This window comes from Rattus rattus, chromosome 8 (assembly GCF_011064425.1).
Source record: "Rattus rattus isolate New Zealand chromosome 8, Rrattus_CSIRO_v1, whole genome shotgun sequence".
Lineage (NCBI taxonomy): Eukaryota > Metazoa > Chordata > Mammalia > Rodentia > Muridae > Rattus > Rattus rattus.
The window spans coordinates 52,398,784-52,425,951 of record NC_046161.1 but is presented as its reverse complement, the minus strand read 5'-3'; the positions used below and the strand labels follow the sequence as shown (position 1 = coordinate 52,425,951).

Sequence of the window (27,168 nt, the reverse complement as noted above, 5' to 3'; positions counted from 1 at the left end):
GGGCCCTGCCCAGCAGGCAGACTCAGGCCTCACCCTGGGATCTCCGCCGCCGGGCCAATCCAGCCTCTGGGGCGCACCCCGGCGGCCTTTCCCGGCCTTCAGCTTCCTCCGGCCGTCCCGCCCCTCACACTCCCGCCCCCGGCCCCAGTCTGGCCGGGCCTCGCGGCTGCTCTACCGACGGTGGCGGCGATTGGGCTGCGCCCCGCCGCGTCCCCGAGTCCCGGGAGTCGGCGCGGCGCGGTGAGTGCTTGCGTGGCGCGGGGCGGCGTGGGCTGGGGCCGCCTTTGTGTGCGGCCGCGCCTGGATCGCACGCGCTCAGGCTCCTGGTGCAGGGAGCTGGGAACTCCGAGGCCCTTACCCGCAGGGCACCGGCACCCTGATCCACGGTCACCGCTAGGGCTCTAGGGCCGCGAGGAGCTGGGAGTACCCTTGCTTGGCCGCTCCCTCCTTGGGTGCTGAGACCCGCTGGGATTTGTGGGATCTAACGACTCCCATGTCTAGGACTTGTGGGGCCTGAAACGGGGTGGGTGGCTGATTATTCAGGCCTGGGTGTGGAGAGGGGATGCAGGGAGGTAGGTCACTGGGCTGATGGTTCTCAAGGCCAAAGGAAGCTGCTAGCCAAGACTGGGAGGGAAGCATTTTCCCGACTTTGAGGAGGAAAACACCATGAATGCTAGCTCTGAAAGGGGAAGCCGCGGGGGAGGGGAGCACGAGGTTAGGTGATCCCCTGTTCTTGGCTCTGAAGGGTGAAGGGGGCCCAGGTCTGCAGAAGAGCATGGGAGAACAGGTTCTGGGAATAGCTTTAAAGGCTCCCACGAGAAATTAAAGATTGAAGAGGAAATAGGGATGGGGCAGTTTGGGCTGTCTTAGCTACATGGAGGTGGATGGAGAGGAGATCTGAGGGAGGGTGGAGAGAAACTGGAGGGCCAGGGTGGGACACGGAGACTAGAAGATCGAATCCAGTCCCCCAGGGCCCTTCCTCAGTAGGCCCTGGCCAACCAGTCGCAGATTTCTGAGCTTAAGGCAGTGAACTGGCAGAAAGGGAGTTTTATTTCTAAGCCAAACCTGTCCTAATGAGAAATGCATGGTGGATGACTCAGACCTGAGAGAGCTTATCATTGAAGGAAAATATTAAGCAAATATTAAACCGAAAGTTTGTATGTGTGTATCTGAGTTTTTTGTTTTTTGTTTTGTACTTGTGTCCGGGAGACACCTACTTAATTGTGAAAAACTATTTCCCTTCAGATTGATTGTGGACGACCTGTAAATGAATATTGATTAAATTAAAACCCAAATCCTTAAAAAAAAAAGTTGGGGTGGTTTTTTTTTGTTGTTTGTTTTGTTTTTGTTTTTTGTTTTTTGGATAGGATTTCACTACAGATTTGACTGACCTTGAACTCACAGAAGTCTTCCTGCCTATGTCTCCCAGATGCTGGGATAAAGACATGCATCACCATGCCAGGCTCGCAGACCTTTTCTTTTAAGTATGTAGTAGTTACTTTCAGTTCGAGAAGCCGATGGAACTGCTTGAGAGCTACTTATTTAACGGAGCCTCCATTCTCATTCCTTCTGGCCTCCCAGGAATCCCTAGGTTGCCTGTTGTTTAATGGCGACATTCTGAGTAGTTTGGGTACCTGAAATAATTGAATCTGAAATCTGTACTTGAAATTGAAACCTAAACCTGCCTTATGGGTTCTGTTGACTGAATGGCAGGCCCAGTGCGCAGGGCTGGGGAGCTAAGGTGTATGGAGGGGTAGCATATGGAGGGGTAGCGTATGGAGGGGTAGCCTATATTTCCACCTTGCTTGGGAATGGGAACATTTTGGATGTGTGCGTTTTCTTGGTAGATGGTTCTCTCAACCTTCAGCACTAACTCTTGGCTAACTGTGGCCCGTGGATGTCTTCCCCGGTGTTACAAATACATCACAGTTAGCTGACATGGGGTCCTGATATCACTGAATTTTTCATGTGATGAATAGAAATCTGGGGATAGAGCTCAGTTAGTAGAGTGCTTGCCTAGCACCCAGGAATCCTGAACTGGATCCTTAGCAGCCTGCGATGCATACACTGGTCCTAGTGGCTCATGGCGGTAATCTCTGTGCTTAGGGATAGGAGCGGGAGGGTCAGAAGTCATCCTAAGCTACATAGTTCAAAGCTCACCTGGGATACATGAGACTTCGGTCAAAACAAAAAAGAAAGAAGTTTGTATTACATCACTTTAGGTAAACACTGTGAACATCAGTTTTGTCCAAAGTGTCATGAGGCAAAGAAATCATAAAGAGGGAGAATGTTTGCTCATACACAGAGTAGCTCTAGTGAGGATTTCATTGGTCCCATGGCTGGTCAACAGGGCAGGGTTCTGTACAGTCCTGGTATACGTGGTGGCTTCTTCCTGCAGAGTATTACTTATGCACTCCAGACTTTGCTACAAGAGGACAGAGCCTGCATCTTGTAAGGGAAGAAGCCTAGTTTCAGAGGTGAGTTGGGATTTTTGACCCAGTTCTCTTTCCCATCTCTGTCCCCCTTAAGCTCTGTCCAGGCACCTGATGGGAACAGGGAGGTTGAATGTCCAAGATGCTCAGATGCCTGGCAGCTGGGTGCCTGGCAGCTGGGCTGGATGCTTTCATGTTTATCTTCAGAACAGTGATAGAAGTGGTGGCCTTTTAGAACTGTCCTCTGGGGAGCCAGCCTCCTTGTTCTGGAGAGGCCTCTCCTGAAGCTTTCTGCAGGAGTCACCCTCCTCCAGTGCTGACCTCTAGAATTCACTCTTTTTGATGGGATTTGGGTTAGATGCGAAGATGAGAAATCCAGTTAGGGATGCAGTAAGAGCTGTGAGCTGGTGTTCTGCATCCTCAGAGAGACTCCTAGAAAGTGTTGAGTGTCTGACCTACAGCTGGATGCTTCTGGGTTGGGATCTGTGCAGAAAACAACCCAAATTCTCTGAGATTATGACCACACGGGGGCTGTTGAGCTGTGGGTCTGAGTCATAGGACTGGCAAAGAAGGAAGAGGGACAAGGAGGATGATGTCACCACCCAGAAGTCTATCCTCTGAGTGAGTGGGGACTTCTCATTGCTGTCCTTTTTCCCACACCCTGGGGCAGGAGTGGCAGGGAATTCTACCAGCAAAAGGTGGGAGGTGCGGGGGAGCTTGGTTAGGGAGAGGAGTTTGGTGTGGATCACACACTGGGAGAGCCACATATTCTGGTATTACAGCCTTTGCCACCACCATAAGTCAGCTGGCTATTCCTGCAGTGTTCAGGGCAGGACTTGAGAGGGGGCTGTGCCAGATGACCATCACCTTGTGTGATTGTCTTGATGTCACTGAAGAGAAGGAGAAACCCAAGGCCAGCAAGGGCAGGTCACATACCCAGAGACACAGAATGGGCAGGGGGTGAGGGCAGTCTGCTGTCCGCCTTCAGAACTGACTTTTTCTGCCATCTTAGAAGCAGCCTCAGGTTTGACCTCTCAGCTTGGACCCTGGAAAATGTGCCAAGGGTGCCCTTGAGCAGAGAGAACTCATCTGGTGAGCCAGGGAGAGGACAGGCCTGACCACAGAGACTCGTGGTCCCTGATAGAACATTCTTTTCCTACCAGAGACTTAGTCTTTGTCCCAAGGTGCTCTTCACCCTTGGAGAGGAGAGCCTTCTATGCCCTCCAGTTTTGACTAGTTCTCAAGTTGGCAGACCCACACTCCTCAGTTTCTCTATGGCACCTGAGAAAGATGCCACCAATCCTCATAACTCTGGGCATTCACCTTCCTAGCGGAAACACTGGAATATTTTCCTGACCTGGGGTTGACAGCAGTGGGCAGCGGGGACTGGAACTCTTGATGAGTAGAGCTATGGCCCAGTTTCTGGGACAAGCAGAGGGTAAGCATAGAAGGAGCCAGACCTAGAGGTGAGGCTAGGCTGTGTGTTTGCTGTGTTGGAGTCCAGGGTTGGAAAGTCTAGGTAGAAAGGAGAGCACACAGAAGGCCCACGGTTGCAGGAACCTAGATGTACAGCTCTACAGAGGAGGTCTTGGCTGGAAGAGGACCCAGAAGGCCTACGTCATGCCCGTGGCTGTAATAGCAGTAGTGACAATTACCTCTGTGAAGCTGGGTGTACATATGATGCCAAGCTGTGGGTCCTCCGCTTTCTTCCTCTCGGGTTGTTCAGATGCAGCTGCAAGGATGAAGTGGAGGCCAAAATGGGCTGGATCCTGGTCCGGCTGGGAGGGAGTAGGGGTGAGGGTGAGGAGAGAAGGCCTTCTCTGAGGATCTTCAATGAAATAGTTCTCTGAGAGGAACTTAGCTTGTGCATATGTCTTTTCTCAGGGTGGGTTTTACACACACACTTGATTTGGGGTGAACCAAGGGTTATATAGTTTTGGGGAAGGGGTGAGAATATCCGGGGTGGACAAAGGTCATTGGCTGAAGGCTAAAGGCACTGAGATGCCTCATTAGCATGGGGAGGAATCTCATGACATTCTCTGGTGTGGGGTCCAGGATACCCCAGAGAAGAGGAAGCTGTATTGACACAGGGAGTCTGCCATGTTGCACCGAGCTGAGGGCTATCTGTCTGCTAATGTCAGACAGACTTCCACCTTAGCAGAAGGGCTTCCTGACACAACCTTATGATTCCAGTCACTGAGAAGTGGAGGTGGGAATATCAGGGGTTCAAGGCCAGTCTCAGCTACATGATGAATTTGAAGCCAATCCTGGCTATAGGAGACCTGAGTCAATATAAACAATAAACCAGGCTGAGGAGATGGCTCTGTGGGAAGTGAAGCCAGAGGACCTGAGTTTGCAGTCCCACAACCCACTAAGCTGGATGGATGTGTTTGCAATTCCAGAGTTGCTGTGGTGAGGTGGGGTGTGGACACAGAATAATTCCCAGAAGCTAGCCTTGCTTCAGACAAGGTGAAAGGCGAAGACTGGCCTTCAAGGCTGACCTCTGATCTTCACATGTATGCCATTGACACCAGGGTTCCTGCATCACACACAACAATGCAATTTACCACTGATTTGGTATTATTGATCCTTGCTGTCTTTATTCTCATAGCAGCTTTGTAGGTTAGGAATCATCACTCCTATTTTGTGGGTGAGTCTCAAGTAGGTAGCCATAGTCACTGGTGTTTGGTTGTGACTCTGGTAGAGCGTCTGTGTCAGGATTTTAAGCCAGGGCTGCTCCTGAGCCTATGTATGTCCTGGGCAGTTAAAACTTCCTGGCAACTCTGGCTGCTGGGTGAGGACTCCAGGCCTGGGTGCGGTCCTGAGCTAGTTCTAACACTCATTAGCCACCCTCGCTGGCGATGGATGATTGGGGACTCTAGGGCAACACTGTCTCCCCAGTGTCATATGAACCTGGCATGAGCCCCGGGCCAGGTGTATTTCAAAAGACCCCCAGGGATTGGGGATTTAGCTCAGTGGTAGAGCGCTTGCCTAGCAAGCGCCAAGGTCCTGGGTTTGGTCCCCAGCTCCGAAAAAAAGAAAAGAAAAAAAAAATCAAAAGACCCCCAGCTCTGAGGACTGGCAGAGCAGGTTACACCGCTGAGACCTGTCCCTGGTAGAGGCAGTGGGGCATGTGAGAGGGGGTGGGGCGGCTTTCTGCTAGGCAGAGCCTCTTTCAGGGCAGAGAGGCATTGAATAGAACACATCTGAGCAAGCAGACCCTTCCATGAGACTGGCGTGACTTCTGGCTGGGCTGCCATGCCCAGGCACGTTTGATGGACGCTTGGCAGAGCTCAACAGGTGCTGAGTGAATTCAGGTGTATGTTTCATGGTCATCTGGGATCTGCCCTCTGATTAGGCTCCTATGCTCCTGTTCCTCCATTTCTCTTCATTCTGGCTGGCCCTCTCCCAAGCCTCTGATCGTGTGTGTGTGTGTGTGTGTGTGTGTGTGTGTGTGTGTGTGTGTGTGTGCGCGCGCGCGCGCGCGCGCGCGTGCCCCTTGTGTATGCTCAGGTCAGCTTCTCACCTCTGCAGGTGATACTGAGTTCAAGATGGCGTCACAGTGCGTGCTTTACGTGGCTGTGAGGTCCTAGAAGATGCTCATTCATTTGAGAGCCTCTTCCTGAGCAGAAAGGAGGGAGAAAGGAGGGGCGGCTCGGCAGCACGTGTTCCACTGAGTGGTTTGGCCTCTTTGGGCTTGGGGTCTTGACCTCTGTGTGGGAGACCAGTCACCCTGTCCGGCGTTCTGTTTCCCTCCTCTGAGTACTTCCTGCAGGCACGGGGGAAATGGCCCGAGGATGCTGGGAAGACCCCCTGGGCCACAATGCGGGCTCTGCAGATGGTTCTCATGACTTACCGCAGCTCTGACTCACACAGTCATTTTGAGAGGAAGTTGGGTTGCTCTGATGGATGAAATCACAGGGCTGGGGCATGGTATCTAGTAGTGGGTAACCTTGGACACAAAAGGCCTGAACTGACTCAGATTGTCAGGAAAAGAAAGCCATCTCGGAGACACCTCCCCAGAGAATGCATTCTAGAGACCCTCCTTCCATTTCCCAGGTCCCTTATCCACTTACAGGGCATCTAGGGTTTGTTAGGTCAGTTTCAGATTATCTTACTCAGCCAAACTCTGAGAGGACAGGGCTTATTATTCCCAATTTATGAATGAGCAAACTGAGGACCAGCATATAACCCTAAATCGCATGCCTTGGAAATGGCAGAGTGTGGATTTGAACCTCCAGCTCCAATGTCACCTTCTTAGACCTTAAGACCCACTTCAGGCAGACCTTCAGTGCTGTTGTCAGCCCCGCATGTAATTATGATCTCAGCAGGGGTCAGTGGCTGGGATCTTTCTTCTGGCCTAAGAGTGAGAGCCTAGTGAGTAAGCAGGGGAACCAAATAGCTGCTTTCTCTTTTCTATTTATTTATTGCAAAAGGATTGCACATCCATTGTAAAACCAACAAAAACCAAACCAAAACAACAACAAAAAAACCCCAGACTGTATCAAGTAGAAGACAAAAGTGGACTTGTCCTCCATTCCCACGTTCCAGGGGTGGGTTCATAATCAGGCTTCTAGACCCTTTGTTCATTACAGCTCCTGTCTGTCCATCCATCTGTCCATCCACTCGTCCACCACTGAGCAGAAAGCACTGAGCTTCCTATGGATCAAGCTCAGCCCTTGCTAGGATTAACGATGGAAGAGTTAATGGAAGCACACAGGGTTGGTCCTCAGGGAGGTTCTGAGGTGTCAGGTAAGGCGCACAGGACAGCAAGTGGCAGCCTTTGTTCTGGCTCTACTGTCAAGTGTACCTTCAGGGTAGAGAGGTATTACCATGTCATCTCAGCATAGGCGACTAGAGCGGTAAAGACAATCCCTTATGACAGGAAAGAGAGTCTTGTGCTGTAGAAGCTGGAAGCAGCTCACTGCGCTGTGGGACAGGTGCGAGGAAGTGGGAAGTGGGGGGTGGGGCGTTCGGGCCACACAGGCTCCCTTTGGTCTGAGCTGTTATTCTAAGTGGATGAGCAGGCCTGGGTTCCCTGTGGAAGGGGGTGGTTGAATGCAGTGCGTGTTTTATGAGTGTGTGTCTACGTATGTGAGTGTGTTCATAGAGGTGTAAGCATGTCTGTGTGTGTGTGCGTGTGCGTGTATAAATAGGAGCCAGAAGCCAAACTTGGCTGTCTTCCTCAGTTGTTGCACCCTGCTTTTTTGAGACAAAGTCTCCCAGAAGAGGGCGTCGGATCTCTTTACAGATGGTTGTGAGCCACCGTGTGGTTGCTGGGAATTGAACTCATGACCTCTGGAAGAGCAGTCGGGTGCTCTTAACCACTGAGCCACCTCTCCAGCCCGAGACAAAGTCTCTTACTGACCCTGGATCTTGCCGATTTGGTAAGCCTGCCTGGCTAGCGAGCCCCAAGGATCCACCTGTTAACCCTATCCTAGCACTGGGATTATACGTATGACATTACACCCTGCTTTTCTGTAGGCCGGTGGTTCTCAACCCTTCTAGTGCTGCGACCCTTTAATGCAATTTCTCATGTAGTGGTGATCCCCAACCATAAAATGATTTTCATTGCTACTTCATTACTGTAGGTTTGCCACTGTAAGGAATCATAATGTAAATATCTGATGTGTGACCCCCCCCTCCCTTGGGGTTGCGACCCACATGTCAGGAAAGCTGGGATAGGTGCCGGGGCTCCAAGCTTACATCCTCATGTTTGTACAGCAGTCACTTTAGTCTATCGAGCCATCTCCCCAGCCCCCGGATCAGTTCCTTTAGGTTGCTGATAACTGACAAATTGATTGCTAACAGCCCAGACCACATCTTTTCTAGGAGCCTCAGTAAAAAGGCCTTTACTGAGGTCTCCTGCAGAAAAGCTGAGCAAAGGCTTAGATTGGTTATGGTTTGGCTCAGTTCCCACCCCTGAGCTGGGAGTGGGACACGGGTTTATCCCTGAGTCAGATCTGGTCACAAGCCCAGGCTTGAGGTTGAGCCACAGCCTCCCCATGTCTTGGGGTGGCTTCCCCACAAGGGGGCTGAAGATCCCTGGTGTCAGAAGAAGCCATTGAAAATAAAAGAGGAATCTGTTAAAATTGTGGAGAAAGTAAGCATCCGTGTGGAGACGAGTCCCTCAGGGTTGTGCGTGCGTGCGTGCGTGCGTGTGTGAGCGTGCATGCGTGTTTGTGTGCACACACGCCTGGTGTATGTGTTACTCCATTGCCAAGGAGGAAAAGCACAGATGGCCAGGGAACTAAGCAAGTCAGGTGAGGAAGTGGTGATCTGTTTTAATTGCATCTGCCCCCTGGGATTGGCTGTCCTCATGCGGAGCGAACTTGTCTCCAAGAAGCTGTCAGGGATATTTCAAGGCAGTCTGGGTAGCACGCGGGGAGGAGGTGGAGGTGTGGGCCACGGTGTCTCCGCTCCCCACTGCACAGAAGCAACCTGGAGTCCTTAAGTGACCTCTGCTTCATCTTCCCACAGCATCTCTCTCCCAGGGCGCCGTCTTCCCAGAATATGCTGTGACGTTCCCTCTTCACTCCATCACTTTCTCTGCCACCTCCTCTCCCAGACAGAGGAATGTCCCCTTCTCTGAACAGTCCTTCCTAAGCCTCCCTGAACGTTGTCAAGGAATTGCATGTACCGGCACCAAAGGACTGGTCGTATTACACTTTCATGATATATCTGTTCCCAAAACCGTTCCCTGGTATTTATTATGAAAATGTGTCATTTTAGGGGCTGAGGAGATGGTGCTTGCCATAAGTGCTTGCCTTACAAACATGAGGACTTGAGTTTGAATTCCCAGAACCCAAGTAAAAGCCGCGTGCAGGGGTTTCCCTAAATCCCCAGCCCTGCAGGAGATAGAAAGAGGTACATCCCAGGGCTTACTGGCCAGGCAGCCTAATCAATCATGGAAGCTGAGGGTTGGACTTAGATGGGCCCAGTGAACTGTCAGAACATGTGGAACAACCTAGAAGCTCCAGTCCACTCCAGCTTCCTCGGAAGCAGGTGGCTAGAAACAGGAAAGTGGCGCTAAGTTCAAGGACTTACGATTTTGAGCCACACATTTGATAATTAATCTTTTTGTGTGTGTGTGTGAAGTATGTGACACAGTTGCCTGGTGGTGACCTCATCAAGGGATTTCGAATACTTGCAGGGCCACGAGAAGGGACACATGCTCGTTGTGTGGTTGTAGGGACTTCATGAGGCCCAGCATAGGTTGTCCTTAGAGACAGGTTTTTGCTCAGTGTAAGGAAGGGGTTTTCACCAGTGATCTGCCTCAGAGCACGCAGACTGCCAGGAGGAAGTTGGTTCCCATCCTCAGAGAGAGCATACAAGCTGGCGAGGATGGCCAGGGAAAGGCCTCCTGTTCTGACACCTAGCCATCCACTTCTGAGGTTACTCCAGAATTTGTCCTGAAGCCTCTTCTCATCCTGTCGGTCTCTGGTGTCTGAGGAGGAGGGGTGCCAGCTTTGGTTTCTGTGGTCACCTTGTGCGAATGACTTTCCCCCCATCTCTCACTTTGCTGGGAATGAACCTAGCTTAATTTCAGCGTGACTTTTTTCTTCCCCTGGAGCATGCCTCGCTCCCTCAACTCCACATCCCGGTCTGTGTGTCCACACTTACCCATCCGTCCTAAGCACCAGTCTTTGCTCCTTTCATGCACACTCTGGGTCACTTCCATCCTTGAAATATCTCTTAGCTGGGCTCTCTCATCCGCTGCTGATTGTTGAGACTGTCTGTAGCTCAAACTCTGAGACACCTATTTTAGATGGTTTCTTTTGTGGCTATGAGCACTAGCAATTTTCCTAGGGTGGAAAGAGAAGGAAGAGATAAACAGAGAGGGATGGCTCCCTAAATTAGTTCATTCAGATGCCGTAAGAAAGACCAAAATAACAGTGACTTATGCTACAGCAGATGCTTACTTCTCACCCATGTGACCATCTGGCTACATCCAGGGCTGAAACCACAGCCCTAGGGACCCTTGTAATGCTTAGGGTGTTACCCGGGCAGTGTGGTCCTACAAGGCTTGCCGCATCTCTGGAACATGCCTTGGAAGGGGGAGGAAGAAAAAAAAAAAAAAGCGTGCCCTCCATCTTTAAGGACATGACCCAGAAACTGTACCTGTTAGTTCCTCTGAAATCTTATTAGCTGGGAAATGATCCTGTGACCACACCCAGCTGAAAAGGAGTCTGGGATCTGTAGTCTTTAGCTGAGCCGCCCCATGCCTGGCTAATAATGCTACAGAAGAGGAGAACAGATTTAAGGAAATAATTGGTGTGTTCTGTGGTAACATGGCTCTATGTATTTTGGCGTCACTTGCATGATAGTACGAAGGATTAATATGAAAGGAGAGCCATTAGGCTTAGCAAAGCTTTTCTTTTAGAAACATTGAACTCAGAGAGAGGAGGTTGAGCTGGTAAGATGATGGCTCAGCAAAGCGTGGTGCCTATTTCTGAGCCTGACCACCTGAACCTATGGACCCATGTGGTGGAAAGAGAACTGACTTGCACAAGCTGACCTCTCACCTCTGTGCATGGGCTCTGTGCACTTCAGTGCTTAGACACTAAATATTAAATACTTCAGTAAAAGGATGTAAATAATTACAAATTTAAGAAGATCTTTTTATTTTATTTTATGTTTATGAATGTTTTGCCTGCATGTATGTATTGTACCATGGGAGTGCCTGATACCAGAGGAGGTCAGAAGAGGGGGTCAGATCTCTTGGAACTGGAGTTGCAGATGGTTGTGGCCCACCATGTGGGTGCTGGGAACTGAACCTAGGTGCTTTGCAGGAGCAGCAAGTGTGTTTAACCATTGGGCCATCTCTCCAGCCCCCACCCTGTCCCTGCTCCTTTTTTAAAAAGAAAGATTGGTGTAGTCATCCTTTTTTTCTTTTCTTTTTTTTGGAGCTGAGGACCGAACCCAGGGCCTTGCAATTGCTAGGCAAGCACTCTACCACTGAGCTAAATCCCCAACCTCCCCCCCTTTTTTTTAAAAAATTGTGATAAAACACCATGACCAAAGGCAGCTTATAAAAGAAAGAGTTTAAGTGGGCTTTTAGTTCCCCGGGTTTAAAATTCATGATGGCAGAGTGAAGACATTGTAGCTGGGACAGCTGAGAGATCAATTCTACAGCTGGAGGCAGAGAGCACGTTGGGAATAGCACTAATCTTTTGAAACTTCAAGCCTGCCCTTAGTGACACCCCTCCTCCAACAGGGCCACACCTCCTAATCCTTCCTAAGCAGCTGGAAGCCAAGTATTCAACCATTTGAGTCTATGAGGGCCATCCTCATTCAAACCCCCACTGTGGGGGACCTTAGTAAGACTGTACAGCGAAGTGGCAGAGACCCAAACCTTGGGCTCATTTTCTGCCATTGTGTATATGTGTTTGTGTGCATGTGTGAGTGTGCATGCATGTACATGTGTGTGCATGTGTGTTGTGTGTGTTTGTGTATGTGTGTGTCTGTGCATGTGTGTATGTGTATTGTGTGTGTTTGTGTGTGTGTCTATGCATGTATGTATGTGTGTTGTGTGTGTGTGTGTATGTGCATGTGTGTATGTGTGTGTGTGTGTGTGTGTGTCTGTGTGTGTGCATGTGTGCGAGCTCGTTTGCACCCACGTGGGCACTAGCTGTGGAAGCCAGAGGACAACCTTGGCTGCAGATCCTCAATTGTCGTCCACCTTGGTGTTTTGCTTGTTTGGTTTTGTTTGAGACTAGCTCTCTCACTAGCCCACAACTCACCAAGCAGGCTGCGTTGGTTTGCCAGTGAGCCTGAGGATCCGTCTTTCTTTACCTCCCCAGTCCCGGGACTACAAGCGAATATCACCATGCCTGGTATTCCCTCCAAGTTCTGATGATCAAACTCAGTTCCTCCTGCTGTGGATGCCTTGGTCTTTCATGTGCTGCCATATCGAGGAGATCTGCCTGGGACGAACCTCACCTTTCCCAGCCTTACCTGGAGAGCTGCTCCAGGTCCTCACGGCACACTCGGAGGCTATGATGGCTCTCAGATGCCACTGAGCACCCCTCATGGAATCTAAAGTGGGCTGCACTGAAAGGCATGTCCACCTTCTGTACTGGGTCTGCTATTTGAGAATACACATGCAGATTAGTCACCTTTGTCCCCACGGCCTCTGCTACGGGTATTTTATGCATTATTAAAGGAATGGGCCAATGCATAGATGAATTCACATATATAAGGATCCCTTCAGTTGCACACGACAGAAACTTAGCTGGGCCTGGATTAAGGGGGAAAAGATTGGCCCATCTAGGTCTGCATCTTGCTTCAGGAATATCTGGATTCAGGAAGTTGATATTTCTAGAGCTCTGCAACTCTCTCACCTTTGTCCTTGTTTTGAAAGGTTTGGAGGTGCGGGGTGGGTTGTGGGATGGGGGTGGGGGTGGCTCTGTGGTTAAGAGCGTGTATTGCTCTTACAGGTAGCCTCGAGTTCGGTTCCCACTCACATGGTGGCTCACAGCCGTCTGTAACTCCCACTTCAGGAAATCTGACGCCCTCTTCCAGACCCTGGGCACCCGCACTGCCTTGTGCACATACCCACACTTGTACAAACCCACACACAACACCGCAACACATAATCAAAAACAAAGAAATCAGGTTGGAGAGTTGGTTCTGCAGTTAAGGGTACTGGCTGCTCTTGCAGCAGATCAGAGTTCAGTTTCCAGCACCCACGTGGTGACTCACAGTCATCAGTCTCATGGGGATCCAATATCCTTTTAATAATAATAATATCTTATTAAAAAATAAAATAAAAGAGACTGGGATGATGCCATTGGTTATGGTTGGGGTAGAATCCCTGTAGGTCCAGGGCATCTTGGCTCAGACCCCGTATTGGCAATCAGGTTTGCTCTTTTTACTGTTTGAGGTAATGAATCTTGGGTGGTGTCTTGGGAGTGTCCTTGGGTCCTAAACCTTCTGGGATCGGTTGAATATGCTTGCAGCAGGTTTAAGGTGAGCGTGGCTGACTCTTACCTACAGCGTCTCTATAAGAGGTCAAGGCACTCTGTACTCTTTCTTGTTGGGGGGTGGGGGGGCTCCCTGGAGTTTCTAGGCTGGATTACAATGATGGCCTTCCTGAGCCCAGAATGGAGTAAAAGAAGCAAAGGAACAAAATTAGTGTCCACTCTGGAAGCCTCTCATGGACGCTTCTGGAGTGAGGAACAGCTACATTCTGGGAAACTCAAGTAGCCTGACGAGGAGAGGGACTCCTTGATCTCACATGTTCGACAGACATTCACAAGTGATCTTAGGGGTAAAGCCCAGTAACGGAATAGCTTGAAGCATGGGAGGGCATCCTAAGAGCCTTGACTGTCAGGAAGAGAGGTATGTAGGTCTTCTCTTGAAACTACCGGGAAGCCGTGAGATTCTTAAGCAGGGGACAACACGAGCTGATTCCTGTCTTAGCTCTCAAGAGAAGGCACCTGAGAGAATGAGTTTGGTAGGGGTGACATGGGGGTCTTAGGGGGTCAATGAAGAGGGCCCGGGTGGCCCTAGATGGCAGGTCCAGGCAGCAGAGTGGAAGACATGGGACCCAAGAAGCACTGACAGACTCAGGGTCTGTTTTTGTTTTGAGACGAGCGTCTCTTATAACCCAGGATGGCCTTGCACTCACTCACTATGTAGCTAAGGATGGCCCTGAACTCCTGATCTCCCTGCATCTATTTGGGAGAGCTCAGATTACTGGCATGAAGCACCACGCCTGGTTTAAGAGGGCCTCAGAGGTTGAACCAGGAGCTTCGGACTTGCCGTGTAAGCACCCCACCAACGGAGCCACACCCCAGCTCCCAGGATTTGCTTCTGCCTGGGGGTAAAAGAGGACTTAGAGGCTGGTAGCTCTGTCGGCTTTAGCTTCCCGTGGCACATAGCCAGGAGTACAGGCAGCTGCCTGCTAGGTTTTCCTGCAGGCTGACGGTGCCCTTGTCAGGCAGGAAATGGTGTCCCCAAGGGTGCCTCTATGAATTGGAGCTGCTGACTCAGCACCCAGACGGTGAGGCTTTGAGGCCACCAGACCTTGGACCGGAAGCATCTGGAAAGGAAGTGGCTGCCCAGGGTTTTCCCCGCAGTGAACCATGAGAAGTGGATGGCCAGGATGCAGGGACTCCCTCTGTGCAGCTGCCTGACATAAGGGACTGAGGGACAAGGATGGGGTGGAAGGGCTGTCCTGAGGCTAGACCAAATGCTTGGTTGTAGGCAGCATTTGCTCCATCAGAGGTAGAAAGAAGTGCCACCGGATTGGGCCCTTTTCAGCTCTTGCGTTTGTGTGTGTGTGTGTGTGTGTGTGTGTGTGTGTGTGTGTGTGTACACGTTCGTGCATGTGTGTGTGTGTATGTATGTATGTATGTATGTATGCATGCATGTGTTTCTCCTGCTAAATGTGAGTAAGGCATTCAGTCTGTCTCTGGAGGTGGTCATGAGGATATAAAATGTTCCTATTCTTGCCTGTTACTGTTAGGTGGGACAGATGGACATGGGTCACATGGCTTGAGCAGGCAACAGCACAAGGCACTAGATGTGGTTGGTGCCTGCACTCTGCCTGAGTGAGGCACCTGCAAGCTAAACCTAGGGAAGTCTGGGACCCTTCTGGGCCAGGCTTGGTCGGTTGTAACAGATCCAACTCTTGCTGAGGCCTGACAGTGACACTGACCCCAGCCCTGCTCCTGGCCTTCTTCTCTGCCAGGCCTTGGTGGTTTGGTACACAGGTATTAAACTAGCAAGTGTCTCTCCAAACTCCACATCCGTACGTTTCTGCCGCTCCCAGGACTCTGCCCTGGGCTTTCTGCACACATGCTCCTAACCTAACATGCCTTAGACCAACTATTCCACATTTCCCACCCCAGTAACCAGGCCTCAGAACCAAGTGTCCTGACTGCTGCCTTCTTGTGTCCTACCCTACGCTCTCAGATGCTGTCACTGTGATCTGCACCTGCTTTATCACTCGGCTGCCTCCTTTCTTTTACCCTGAAGATGCTATCAAAGCATCCCCGACAATGCTGTTTCCTCATTCCAGAACCCTCCGTGGCTCCTGGCTACCTTTAGGGTTGAGTAGACTTTTCAAGTTGAACTCCAAGTCTGTCTAAATCCGACCCCTTTACTCACTCATCAGGCAAAGTGACCTGGGCACAGCCTGGACCCGAAGCTCATCGGCCTTGTCTGGCTAGCGGCCTGGCCTCTTCCCACCTAGATTTGGTTGGTTCTGGGGACTTTGGAGACAAAAGTCCCTCTTCCTTTTCCACAGGCAGGAGCAGCCATCCGCCACGGACAGCCCAGCTGTCAGCTGTCTCACAGGAAGATGCTTCGAGGATGGGGTGGCCCCAGTGTGGGTGTGTCTATGCGTACGGCACTGGGAGTGCTGTGCCTCTGCCTCACAGGTGAGGGGAAAAATGGCGGTCGTGGTGGTGTATGGGGATGCTTACTCCTCCCTGGGCTCCAGCCAGGCTGCCTCTGTCTTGAAGAATCATACTGATTTCTATCTCGGCTCTACAGGCAATCAACCTTCTTTACCTTAGCCTCTACTTCTTCATCTGTAAAATGGGACTGTGTGCTGTGGTAGTACAAGTTCTTGAACACACTGTGAATTCTCCTCAGGACCCTGGTGCATACGTTGTCCTCTGCCCAGAACTTTCTGTCCTCAGACACAGGCATGATTCCACTCTTTACTTTGCTCAAATGACAGCTTCTCAGCATGCCTTCTTGACGACTTTGTGTAAAACAGCATAGCACCCTCCCTCCCTCCTAGCTACATTCTTCCTAGCATTTACCTCCACTCGAAATATGGTTCCTTTGCTTATTGCCTATTGTCGCTCTGCTCAGAAAGCGGGTCTAACCTCAGGAACTGGGTGGATGCTTGCTGTGTACACAGTGCCCAGTCACCACCATGAATAGATGAAGGTACTTCCCACCATCCACCGTGTGGAGAAAACAAAATTGAGTGTCTGGTGCCATCTAGTGGTCACTAGAGACAATACCAGCTCTACCCATGAGTGATTTCTTTTTGTGTACCTGTTTGTTTGAGACGGGGTCTCACTGTGTGTTCCTGTCTGTCTTTGAACTCACTATGTAGACAGGCAGGCCTCAAACTCACACAGAAATCCACCTGTTTCTGCCATGCAAGTGCTGGGATAAAAGGTGTGTGCCATCATATCTGGCCTGGTTCTAACTTCTTTAAAAAGGACTTTGGGTGACTAAGTTCCATGTCCTACATGTCCCCTACAAGGGGGGACTAGTTGGCAAGGATGAAAACTGGTCTGAGTTTTCATGGAATCACTGAAAGATATCCAGGGCCAGCATCAGCCGCTAGACACCACATACTAAGAAAGAGTATGTATAGAATTCATAGTAAAAGATTAATCACAAAACAAATACAAATTTTCCAAGCCTTCTATGGGTGCCGTTTCAGTTGGCTTCTTTGAAGACTGTTTGTGCTGAAACGTTTATAGGATAAAAGGCACAGGGGCCAACAGAGGACTTGTCCAGGGCCCATTTTCTTTTTTTTTTTTTTTTTTTTTTTCGGAGCTGGGGACCAACCCAGGGGCCTTGCACTCACTAGGCAAGCGCTCTACTGCTGAGCTAAATCCCCAAGGGGCCCATTTTCTTATAACTTATAAAAGAAAGCATTTCCTTTGGGAGCTTGCCTAACAATGTCAGAGGGTGAATCCATGACCATCATGGTGGAGAATGTGATGTCAGACAGACAGGCAGGCAGGCAGACAGACAGACAGGCAGGCAGGCAGGCAGGCATAGCACCAGAACAGTAGCTGAGAGATTACATCTGATCCACAAGCACAAGACAAAGAGGATGGCACAGGCTTTTGAAACCTCAAAGCCCACGCTAATTCGACACCTCCTCTAACAAGGCCACACCCCCTGATCCTTCCCAAACAGTTCCATTAGTATTTTAAACATATGAACAACCTCTTGGAGGCACGGTCTCATTCAAATCACCACATATTTCTTCCCTTTCACCCTCATCAACCAGCAAACATTGATAATTCTCTGGGCTGCATATGAGATCTGGCTGCTTCTCTCAATACCTATGGTTGCCTTTCACTCCAGGGCCTAGAACTTGTTATGCTGTCCAGGCTGGCTTCAAAGGTACGGAGATCCTCCTGCCTCTGCCTCCTGAGTGCTTAAAGCCTTTAGCAGCCTCAGGTGTCCTATCCACTACTGTATCACCACTTCTTATGAGGACCTCTGAGCTGGTCTCCGACTACTCCCTTACCCCTCTACAATATAGTCTCCCTTTATAGACAGAGCCAGGGTGAACGTCAGGCTTTTCTACCCAGATCACACCCAATAATTAGTGCCCTCCTTAATGACATCCTCTCGAAGGTGGAAAACCCCAGGTTTCTTCCAGCATCTCTCAAAGCCCGTCTGGCCGTCTGGCTTTCCCACTGAGTTACCTCCCCGTGTGCTCCTTCTGCCCACACCTCAGGGCCTTTACACCTGCTGGTCCCTCTCCCTGGCACATACTATGGGCTCTGTGTTATAAGAGCTCCTCTCACACCTTATTTAAAGACATGGGTGTTCTTTCTTGCACTGAAGTTAAGTATGTTTATTCATGAAGAGGAGAGAAGGCACCCATGAAGTTCTTGCACCCAAAGGGAATCACTAAGAACAGTGGGTGTTTACTTTTGCAGGCGCCCTTCCTATACAAATAGTATGTATTTGTAGGAAAATGCAAAGGACCCGGTAGGTGGAAAGTACCTGCCAAGCTTGAAAGCTGCCTCTCAGCTTTCGAGTCCCTGGCTTCTTTGGCTCTTTCTTCCTCTTTTTCTGTCATAAGAACTTCCAGAAGAACTTACGGTGAGCCTCAGCCCTAGAAGGAAGAGTATGCAGAGCCTAGAGGTAGCTGGAAAAGGAGAGAGACCCCGAGAAACCCCATTGTTCCTAACTGCCCTGCCCCTTCCGACTCACCCCCACCCCAGGAGCTGTGGAGGTCCAAGTCTCTGAAGACCCTGTGGTGGCCCTGGTGGATACGGATGCCACCCTACGCTGCTCCTTCTCCCCAGAGCCTGGCTTCAGCCTGAGACAGCTCAACCTCATCTGGCAGCTGACAGACACCAAACAGCTGGTGCACAGCTTCACCGAGGGCCGGGACCAAGGCAGTGCCTATGCCAACCGCACGGCGCTCTTCCCTGACTTGTTGGTGCAGGGCAATGCATCCCTGAGGCTGCAGCGTGTCCGAGTAACCGACGAGGGCAGCTACACCTGCTTTGTGAGCATCCAGGACTTTGACAGCGCTGCTGTTAGCCTGCAGGTGGCCGGTGAGTGTGGAGAGGGACACCCACCCTCTGCTTCCACCCTTCATCCTTCTGCATGTGACCTCTTACTGCTACACTACAGATGAGCCGACTCCCACACTAACAGCCTTGTGGTCTTCCACAATCTCCTGCACTGATGTGCTTGGCAATTACTGTCCTCTGCCACCCTCCAGCCTTTCTACTCAAAACCCAGCATGACTCTGGAGCCCAACCACCTGGGGACAAGGCGACATCATGTGCTCTGGCTCCCAGGGCTGCCCTGAGGTCTCCGTGTTCTGGCAGGGCTCACCAGACTGGCCTTGTGACCTTAGATGGCCGAGGAGCAGGGCTTGTTTGATGTGCACAGCATGCTTAGGGTGGTCCAGGATGCTAATGGTTCCTACTGATGCCTGGTACTCAACGTAGTGTTACAGTAGGATCACCACAATCCACAGAAGCCCCACGGGCTTTTATTTTTTGGTTTCCAGTGGCACCTTAAAGGGGAGGTTACAGTTCTGTCAATTACACTTGAAATGAAAGGAAGTTAGTTCCTTATCTTTAGTCTCCAAACAAGTGAGATGCTTGACTGTGATAGGGTGGCGGGGCAGGGCACTCCAGGTAGGAAGGAGTCACTGCTCGAAGGCCCTCTTGACTCCCCAGACTCCAAGGCCGTAGAAATCTCCTGAAGGATGGAGATGCACCTGGGCCAACAGGTCATGAACAAGGGAACGGGGTTCTTCTGGGGAAGGGGGTTGTTCTTTAGAGACTCACGACCATCCTATTGCCCCAAGTCTGGATCTCAGGGATGACTTTTGTCAGACAAGACCAGCCTGCTGTGAAAATATGAGACTCCGTCTGTCTCTAGAGAACGAGAAGGAAGAAGGCCTGGGGTTTGATGGGAGAAGTGGGTGTGGAATGGCTGCAGAGGCCCTATCCCTCCTTAATGCTTTGTCTTTGATTCTGACCCAGGAGGTATGGAGGTCCAGGTCTCTGAAGACCCTGTGGTGGCCCTGGTGGGCAGTGACACGTCCCTATGCTGTTCCTCTCCTGAGCCTGGTTCAGCCTGGCACAGTTTAACCTCATCTGGCAACTAATGAACACCCAATAGCCTGTGCACGCTTCCCCGGGGGCTGAGTGCAGAGCAGGCCTATCTTAGCAGCTGCACAGCATTCGTCCCTGACCTGCTGGTCTAGGGCAGTGTGTTCTTGAGGGTTCAGTGCATGTATGTAGCTGTTGGGGGAGTCCCCTGCTTCCTGGGCATCCAGGCCTTTCGCAGTGCTGATGCCAGCCTGCAGGTGGCAGTTAAATCACAGGTGGGAGCATTTCGCCCTCCTTGTCCAGTCTGCATGCAGCCCACCCCGTCCAACTGCTGAAGCCACCATCATAGAAAGCCCCAGAGCTGGCTCCTGACCCTCAGCCCATGTCCTTTCCTCCACTGGATCCCCTGTGCTAACTGTCATCAATCTCTGCCCTCTGCCACCCTCCAGCCCCCTACTCGAAGCCCAGCATGACCCTGGAGCCCAACAAGGACCTGCGTCCAGGGGACATGGTCACCATCACGTGCTCCAGCTACCAGGGCTATCCCGAGGCTGAGGTGTTCTGGAAGGATGGACAGGGATTGCCCTTGACTGGCAATGTGACCACATCCCAGATGGCCAACGAGCGGGGCCTGTTCGATGTTCACAGTGTGCTGAGGGTGGTGCTGGGCGCTAATGGCACCTACAGCTGCCTGGTCCGCAACCCGGTGTTGCAGCAAGATGCTCACGGCTCGGTCACCATCACAGGTAAGGGGGATGGCCAGCTGGGGAAGAGCTGAGGGAGCAGCTGCCTCTTCTCAAGGCCCTAAACTGGAATATCAGTGTAGAAGTCTTCATATAGATTTCATGTATTCCAAAGCCTTCCCAGTGAGAAGTCTTTAAGGGACTTGCTTTCTTGAGCTGGTCAATCATTTGTAATGTTTGCTTTCCATGGTACCTGGGCCTCTTACTTAGGTCACAAAGCATTTTCCTGGACTCTAGAGGTGTGGGTGGGATTCTGGGGCAGGCACAGGCTTGCTTAGAGACATGCTGAGTGAGAATGTGCCTTCCAGTGAGCACTTCACTGTCCAACTGTGAAGCCCAAGAGACTTTGGAGCCTCGCAGGCAGATCTCACCTGGTGACAGGGCAGCCCTTCTCCCTGCATAGTCGGATTAGCCAGGGTTGTCTCTACTGCCACCATGTGGTCAAACGCTAGATTGAGACTCACATTGGGGGAGTCACTTAATCTCTGGTTTCCAGGTCAGTACTAGTCCAGATAGGCACTTTCAGTGCTTGGGGATGTAAAGAGGGCCCTGGCTCACCCTCAGGCCAAGGTAGACAGTCACCCTCTGTGTCTGGCCTCGGCCTGTCTCTGCTCAGTCCTTTGGTAAATCTGTGTGCTAGGTCTAGCTCTCCAGTGTCATCCTCTTTCCCAGGGACCTCCTATGTCTCTGAGATCAGGGTCCTTGTCTCTTCTCTTCCCATACCTTCTGCCTGACACCCCCAGCCCACCCAGCTTTCTCCTTCCAGTGGTTGCCAGTGTCTGTGTAAACCTTAGGCCTCATTGCAGCTCACCTCCTGCTAAGCATGCTGGTCCTATCCAGATGAACTCAGAGCCAGTGGCCACCATTCCTGATTAATCTTCCAGGGCTAAGTCTTATTCCGCCTACTCTTTATGGCGTTGCCCAGACCTCCCCAAGCCTGAGCCCACTCCTGTAGAGAGCCAGTCTATGCATCCTCTAAGGGAGACCCTTCCTCAGCTCTCTCATACTCTGAGGTACCACCATGATCTTACAGAGAACACTGTAGGGAAGCCATGCTTCACTGGGGTTGGAGAGAGACCAGAGTTTACATCCAAGCACACATCATGTGGCTTGCAAACACCTATAATTCCAACTCCAAGGGGACAGATGCTCTTTTCCGGCCTCTGTGGTTGCCCTCACATACATGTGTGAGCGCACATGTATGCACTCACAATCTTTCTTTAAAAAAACCACAGGTTTTTTTGTTTTGTTTTTGGTTTTGTTTTGTTTTTACAAGAAAGACCAAGGAGTGTGGAGTGAGATGTGGGATGGACAGGGGTGTGGAGGTTATCAGGAAGGACAGAGGACTCATGACCATCCTGCACCAGGTGGGCTGGGATGTCTGCAGTAGGCTCACTGCGAAGCAAGGGTTTGTGTGTGAAAGAGAGCAGTTGCCTCACTTCAGGCAACATTTCCTCAGTAGCTATCACTGACTGAAAGGGATTTCATTTGGGCAAGAGTCGTCGAGCACAATTCAGACAAGAGACCGAGGCCCAGGGAAAAGAGACTCTCCCAAGACTACAAACCAGCACACTGGCTCCAAAGGTTTTGGGGGCCAGGCCCCACTTTGAAAATTGACAAGTGCTAAAGGCAGTGGTTTGCCCGGAGCTTGGCGTATTCCCAGCTTCTCTCAACTCCATCTGAGGATCCTTTGGATCCTTCTGCCGCATTCTGCAGTGGGCAGATGAACCAGGATCTGAATCCGGCATTGGCCTCTTAGCCCAGTTTCTCTCCTCCCCGCCGGCTGGCCTCCTGTTTCCATTAGAGCAGAGCTGGCTTACCTTGGAGCCCTTGGCCTGCATTTGGCCTCGGGCCGCTTTGCCTCATACAGTATTCTGGGATTTCGATGCTCAGTCCTCCGCCTTGTCTTCCCTCACCTGATGGGGGTTAGTGATGTTGAGCGTGCTGTGCCAGGCATCTCTGGAGAGAGAGGGCTTTCTAGAGCAAACACTGGAGATGTAGATCTGCGCCTAGCTGACCGTGTCCTTGGCCGGGAGAATGAAGGAAGTCAGACCATGCTTGAGACAGGGTCAGGATGAACTTTCCTTTTGAGTATTTAAGTTTTTTTTATTAGCTTCTATTAATTACATATTGAATAGATTTTATTTCACATATGTATACAATGCATTCTGGTCATGCTCACCCCTATTTCCATTTCATGTCCCTCTCACTCCTGCTGGTCCCCTTCCTCTGCCCAACTAGTGTCCTCCATCTTCATTATTTTAAAACCTCATTTATCATGTGCCTACGTGTAAAGGTCAGAAGACCTTGAGTTTCTTCTCCTCCCACTTCTACTCCTTAGTTCCGCGATCCCAGGCAGCGTGGGAAACCATACCCAGTTCTTATGCTGCTGGGACTCAAAACCGGAGCTTCATGTGTTCTAGGCAAGCAGTCTACCGACTGAGGTACATCTCCAGAGTAGCTTTTCCTTCTGTTCTTTTTCTTTCTCTTTTCTTTTTGTAGCCCTTTCCAAATATAAAAGCGAACACTAGCTCACGGACTGTCAAAAACAGGCCACAGTCTGGCTCACGGGTTGTAGCTGACTGATGCCTCCTGACCTTCGAGATGATGTAAACCAGGTGGGACTGCAACCGTGAGGGAGGCCTCTGGAGAGGTGACTCTGCTAGGAAGGGAAAATGACAGTGACTGTGTACATCCTGGAAGGAGTCAGAAGTGATTCTGTAAAGAATGGCTGAAGTGGGGTTTCCTGTGGCAACATTAGACAGAAAAGCTGGGAGCTGGGTCAGCTTAGAGATCCTTAGAGATCATGCCTGCTTGTCTTGGGGCACATCACTATTTCAGTTGGTGCAGCTGTCAGAGAATTCCTGAGACAGGACCATGTGAAGAACAGAAATTTACTGGCTTGTGCTTCTCAAACTGGGGTACCATATCCAGGCAGCTGGGAGAACTGAGGAAAGCACTTGCCACAGAAGAATGAAGGCTGGTGTTTGGAACCACACCCTAGAATACAGAAAGATTATCCTAGGTCGGTGAGGCCCTATCCATGGTTATTAGTCACCCTCAGGCTTCTTAGCTCCCCCTCCTCCCTTCTGAGGCAAACCCATAGCCACAATGGTTTGGTAGGGTGAGTGGAGCTGTGGTCATGGGAGCCTGAGTGAGCGTCATTTACCTTGGTGGCTTGCAGCAAGACTGGGAGCCCCTGTTCACACCATGGGAACAAGATGGTCTCATGCTTCTTCCTCTTCTAGGGCAGCCCATGACATTCCCCCCTGAGGCTCTGTGGGTGACTGTGGGGCTCTCTGTCTGTCTTGTGATACTGCTGGTGGCCCTGGCCTTCGTGTGCTGGAGAAAGATCAAGCAGAGCTGTGAAGAGGAGAATGCAGGTGAGGGAGCGTGACTTGTGTGTGTGTGTGTGTGTGTGTGTGTGTGTGTGTGTGTGTGTGTGCGTGTGCTTGTGGTGTACATATATGCCAGCATGTCTTGGGGTATACATCATTGTTTTAGTTTATTGGTGCAGCTGTAAGAGAATTCCTGAGACAGGACCATGTAAAGAACAGAAATTTACTGGCTTGTGCTTTTCTCAAGCTGGGGTACCATATCCAGACAGCTGGGAGAGCAGAGGAAAGCACCTGCCACAGAAGAATGAAAGTTGGAGTTTGGAACCCCAGCTCCTACATAAATGTCTAATGGGCATGGCAGCCTGTCTGTAATTCCAGCTCTTAGAGGGGGACAGGGCTTCTTCGGATCAAACAGGTCAGCTAGACTAGCCATATCAGTGAGCTCTGGATTCAACTGAGAGACCTGGACTTAATGAACAACATGGCGAGTGATCAAGGAAGACTCCTGACATCAGCCTTGGGCTTCTGCATACGTGTCACCCATATACATGTAAACAGGCATGCACACTTGCACGAGTACCACATACTCAGATGCATGTGCAAAGTAAATAAGTCAATACCGTGCCCAGGCACCTGCATCTGGAGAGGCCTTGCTGGTCATTAGATGGCGAGAGCAAAAGGCCACAGCACCAGTCCCAGCTGCAAGGGTGGAGCGGTCAGCGCCTCATCACCCTTTAGAAGCATCGCCTTTTTCGGAAACAATAATTTAAAGTTTAAGTCTAATTTTTTAAAGTTTTTGCGTATGGGTGTTTTGCCCGCATGCATGCCTGGAACTGGAGTTACAGGTGATGACTGGTTGCCCTGTGGGTGCTGAGAACAGAATCTTGTTCTCTACAAGAGCAGACAGTGCTCTAACCACTGAGCAATCTCTCCAGCCCACAAGTCCCAGTCCTTGGTACAGTTTGACGGCAGCTAATTTCAGTGTGCGTTTGGGAGGGAAACAGACATTCAAACAGTTTCTGGGCGTGTGGCAGAATAAACAGGAGGGTTCTAGCTTTAGACCTTGAGGCTAACGTCCTATGTGAGTGGGCGTGAACCTCCCTGTCAGTGTGTACGCATGGCAACTGGATGTAAACAGGAGAGTGATGTTTTCTTGAGGGTGGTGGGTGTGTAAGGCTGCCGTGTGACGAGGAATGAGTGTATCTGCAGAAACAAACATGAAACTTAATATAAAGCCTCGTGGGTGAGTGAGAATGGGTTTCGAGCATTGTGAACTTTTAATTTGTGTGTCACTGGGAAGAGTGTGTCTTCCTTGGAGTGTGCAGAATGGTGCCATCGTCTGCTGGACGTGAGCACTTTTGAGTTGGTATTGGTGATTGTAGATGGGCGAGAGGATGTTGGTGGGTGTCACATGAGTAAACTGAGTCATGAGAGCAGACAGGTAGGTAGTGGAGACGGGAAGGTGACCAGGTATGAGGAAAACGTGTGCAGAGCTTGGTGGATTGTGGGTAAGTGATGCTTGGGCCATAGATGGTTAGGTGGGCTGTGTGTGGCAAATAGAGGATGGGTGGGCACATTAAAGTGGGGCACAGAGGGACTGGGGAGGTGACTCTGTCAGGAAAGTGGCAAGCATGAGGACTTGAGTTTGGACCCCAGCACCCAGGTTAAAGCCTGATGTGGCAGCTTGCTTCTGCAACGATGGGGTTTGGGGAGACAGAAAGGTCCCTGAAGTTCACTGGCCAGCCATTCTAGCTGAATCAGTGAGCTCCATGTTCGGTGAGAGACCCTGTGTCAAATAACAAGGTGAGGACTCACTGAAGAAGATACTTGATGTCAACATCTGACCTTCATATGCATGCACGCATACATGCACACACACACATGCACATGCCCACACCATACACACTCTTGCACATGCCCACACCATACACACTCTTGCACATGCCCACACCATACACACACATACACATGTCCACACCATACGCATACACACACACACACGTCTACACCATACACACATACACATGTCCACACCACACACACACACACACGCCCACGCCCATGCCCACAGCATACACACACACACACATATGCCCACACCATACACACACACACACACGCACACACACCCACAGCATACACACACACACACACATGCCCACAGTATACACACACACACACACACACACACACCATACACACACACACACACACACACACACACACACACATATACACACACACACACACACACATGCCCACAGTATACACACACACACACACACACACACACATGCCCGCACCATACACACACACACACACACGTGCCCACACCATACACACACACACACACACACACACACACACACATGCCCACAGCATACACACACACACACACACACACACACACACATGCCCACACCATACACACATACACACACACACATGCCTACACCATACACACATACACATGCCTACACCATACACACACACACATGCCCACACCCTACACACACACACACACACACATGCCCACACCATACACACATACACACACACACACACACACACACACACACACAAGTGGAGAGGGCAGATGTGGTGATGTTGGCTGGCTTGTGAGTGGGTAGAAAGCTGGGTAAGTGGCCATGGCCAGGAAGAGTTGGGCTTCTTGCTACAGCTTTCCCATTATATCCCAGGTTTGGCTCTGGTCTGGTCTCAAGCTCCAGCCTTGAATCCAGCAATCAGACCAGAAGTCAAATCCGTTCATTCACCAGGTGTGGGAGTGCGAGGCTGAGAGGACTAAGAGGACTGAGAATGCTGGTTATTCACCCTTCTAGGTGCTGAGGACCAGGATGGGGATGGAGAAGGATCCAAGACAGGTGAGTCTGGCCCTTTTAACTGGAGAGGACAGGAGATGAGACTTCATGCTCTGAGGTTTGAAGAACCCTCTGATGGAGGCCTCCAACCCAGGGTCAACCACCACTCAGGAGTCTCCTACATACCTTGGTCCATCCTTCAGGACTGTACCAACTGAGGACTTTCCCAGAGGGGGGAGGAGGAGCGCTTCAGGAGAGAGGACGTCTCTTATAAACAAAGGAGCCTTCGGCAAATAACTGTCCTTTGGTCTGTTTTCCCACGTGTAAAAAAATGGGTGTGAGAATAGGACTCTAGGTGTTTCCACATTGGATTAAATGAGATGGTCTATACAGAGGATAGTACCACGCCTGGTGTCCAGTTAAGAGCTTGCGATGGCGCCTGTTGTGATAAAGCAGACATCTGCGGACAGCCCAGTTCTCCTTAGAGGCTGTGCAACATCAGCAAAATGCTTTGCTCCCCCTGGGCTTCCACGGCCCTG

The 27,168-nt window shown here is 50.8% G+C and overlaps 1 protein-coding gene across 1 annotated transcript; it reads left to right on the top strand.

Annotated features, from left to right (window-relative positions):
• On the top strand, positions 1-27,168 carry Cd276 (CD276 molecule). Its single transcript, XM_032909827.1, is given in 12 exon segments — positions 1-240; positions 15,688-15,820; positions 18,377-18,715; positions 18,887-18,923; positions 18,925-19,013; positions 19,016-19,149; positions 19,651-19,744; positions 19,747-19,810; positions 19,812-19,990; positions 20,176-20,475; positions 23,721-23,855; positions 26,651-27,168. Coding segments are annotated over 11 exon segments (1,647 nt in total). The 5' UTR covers positions 1-240; positions 15,688-15,741; the 3' UTR covers positions 26,848-27,168.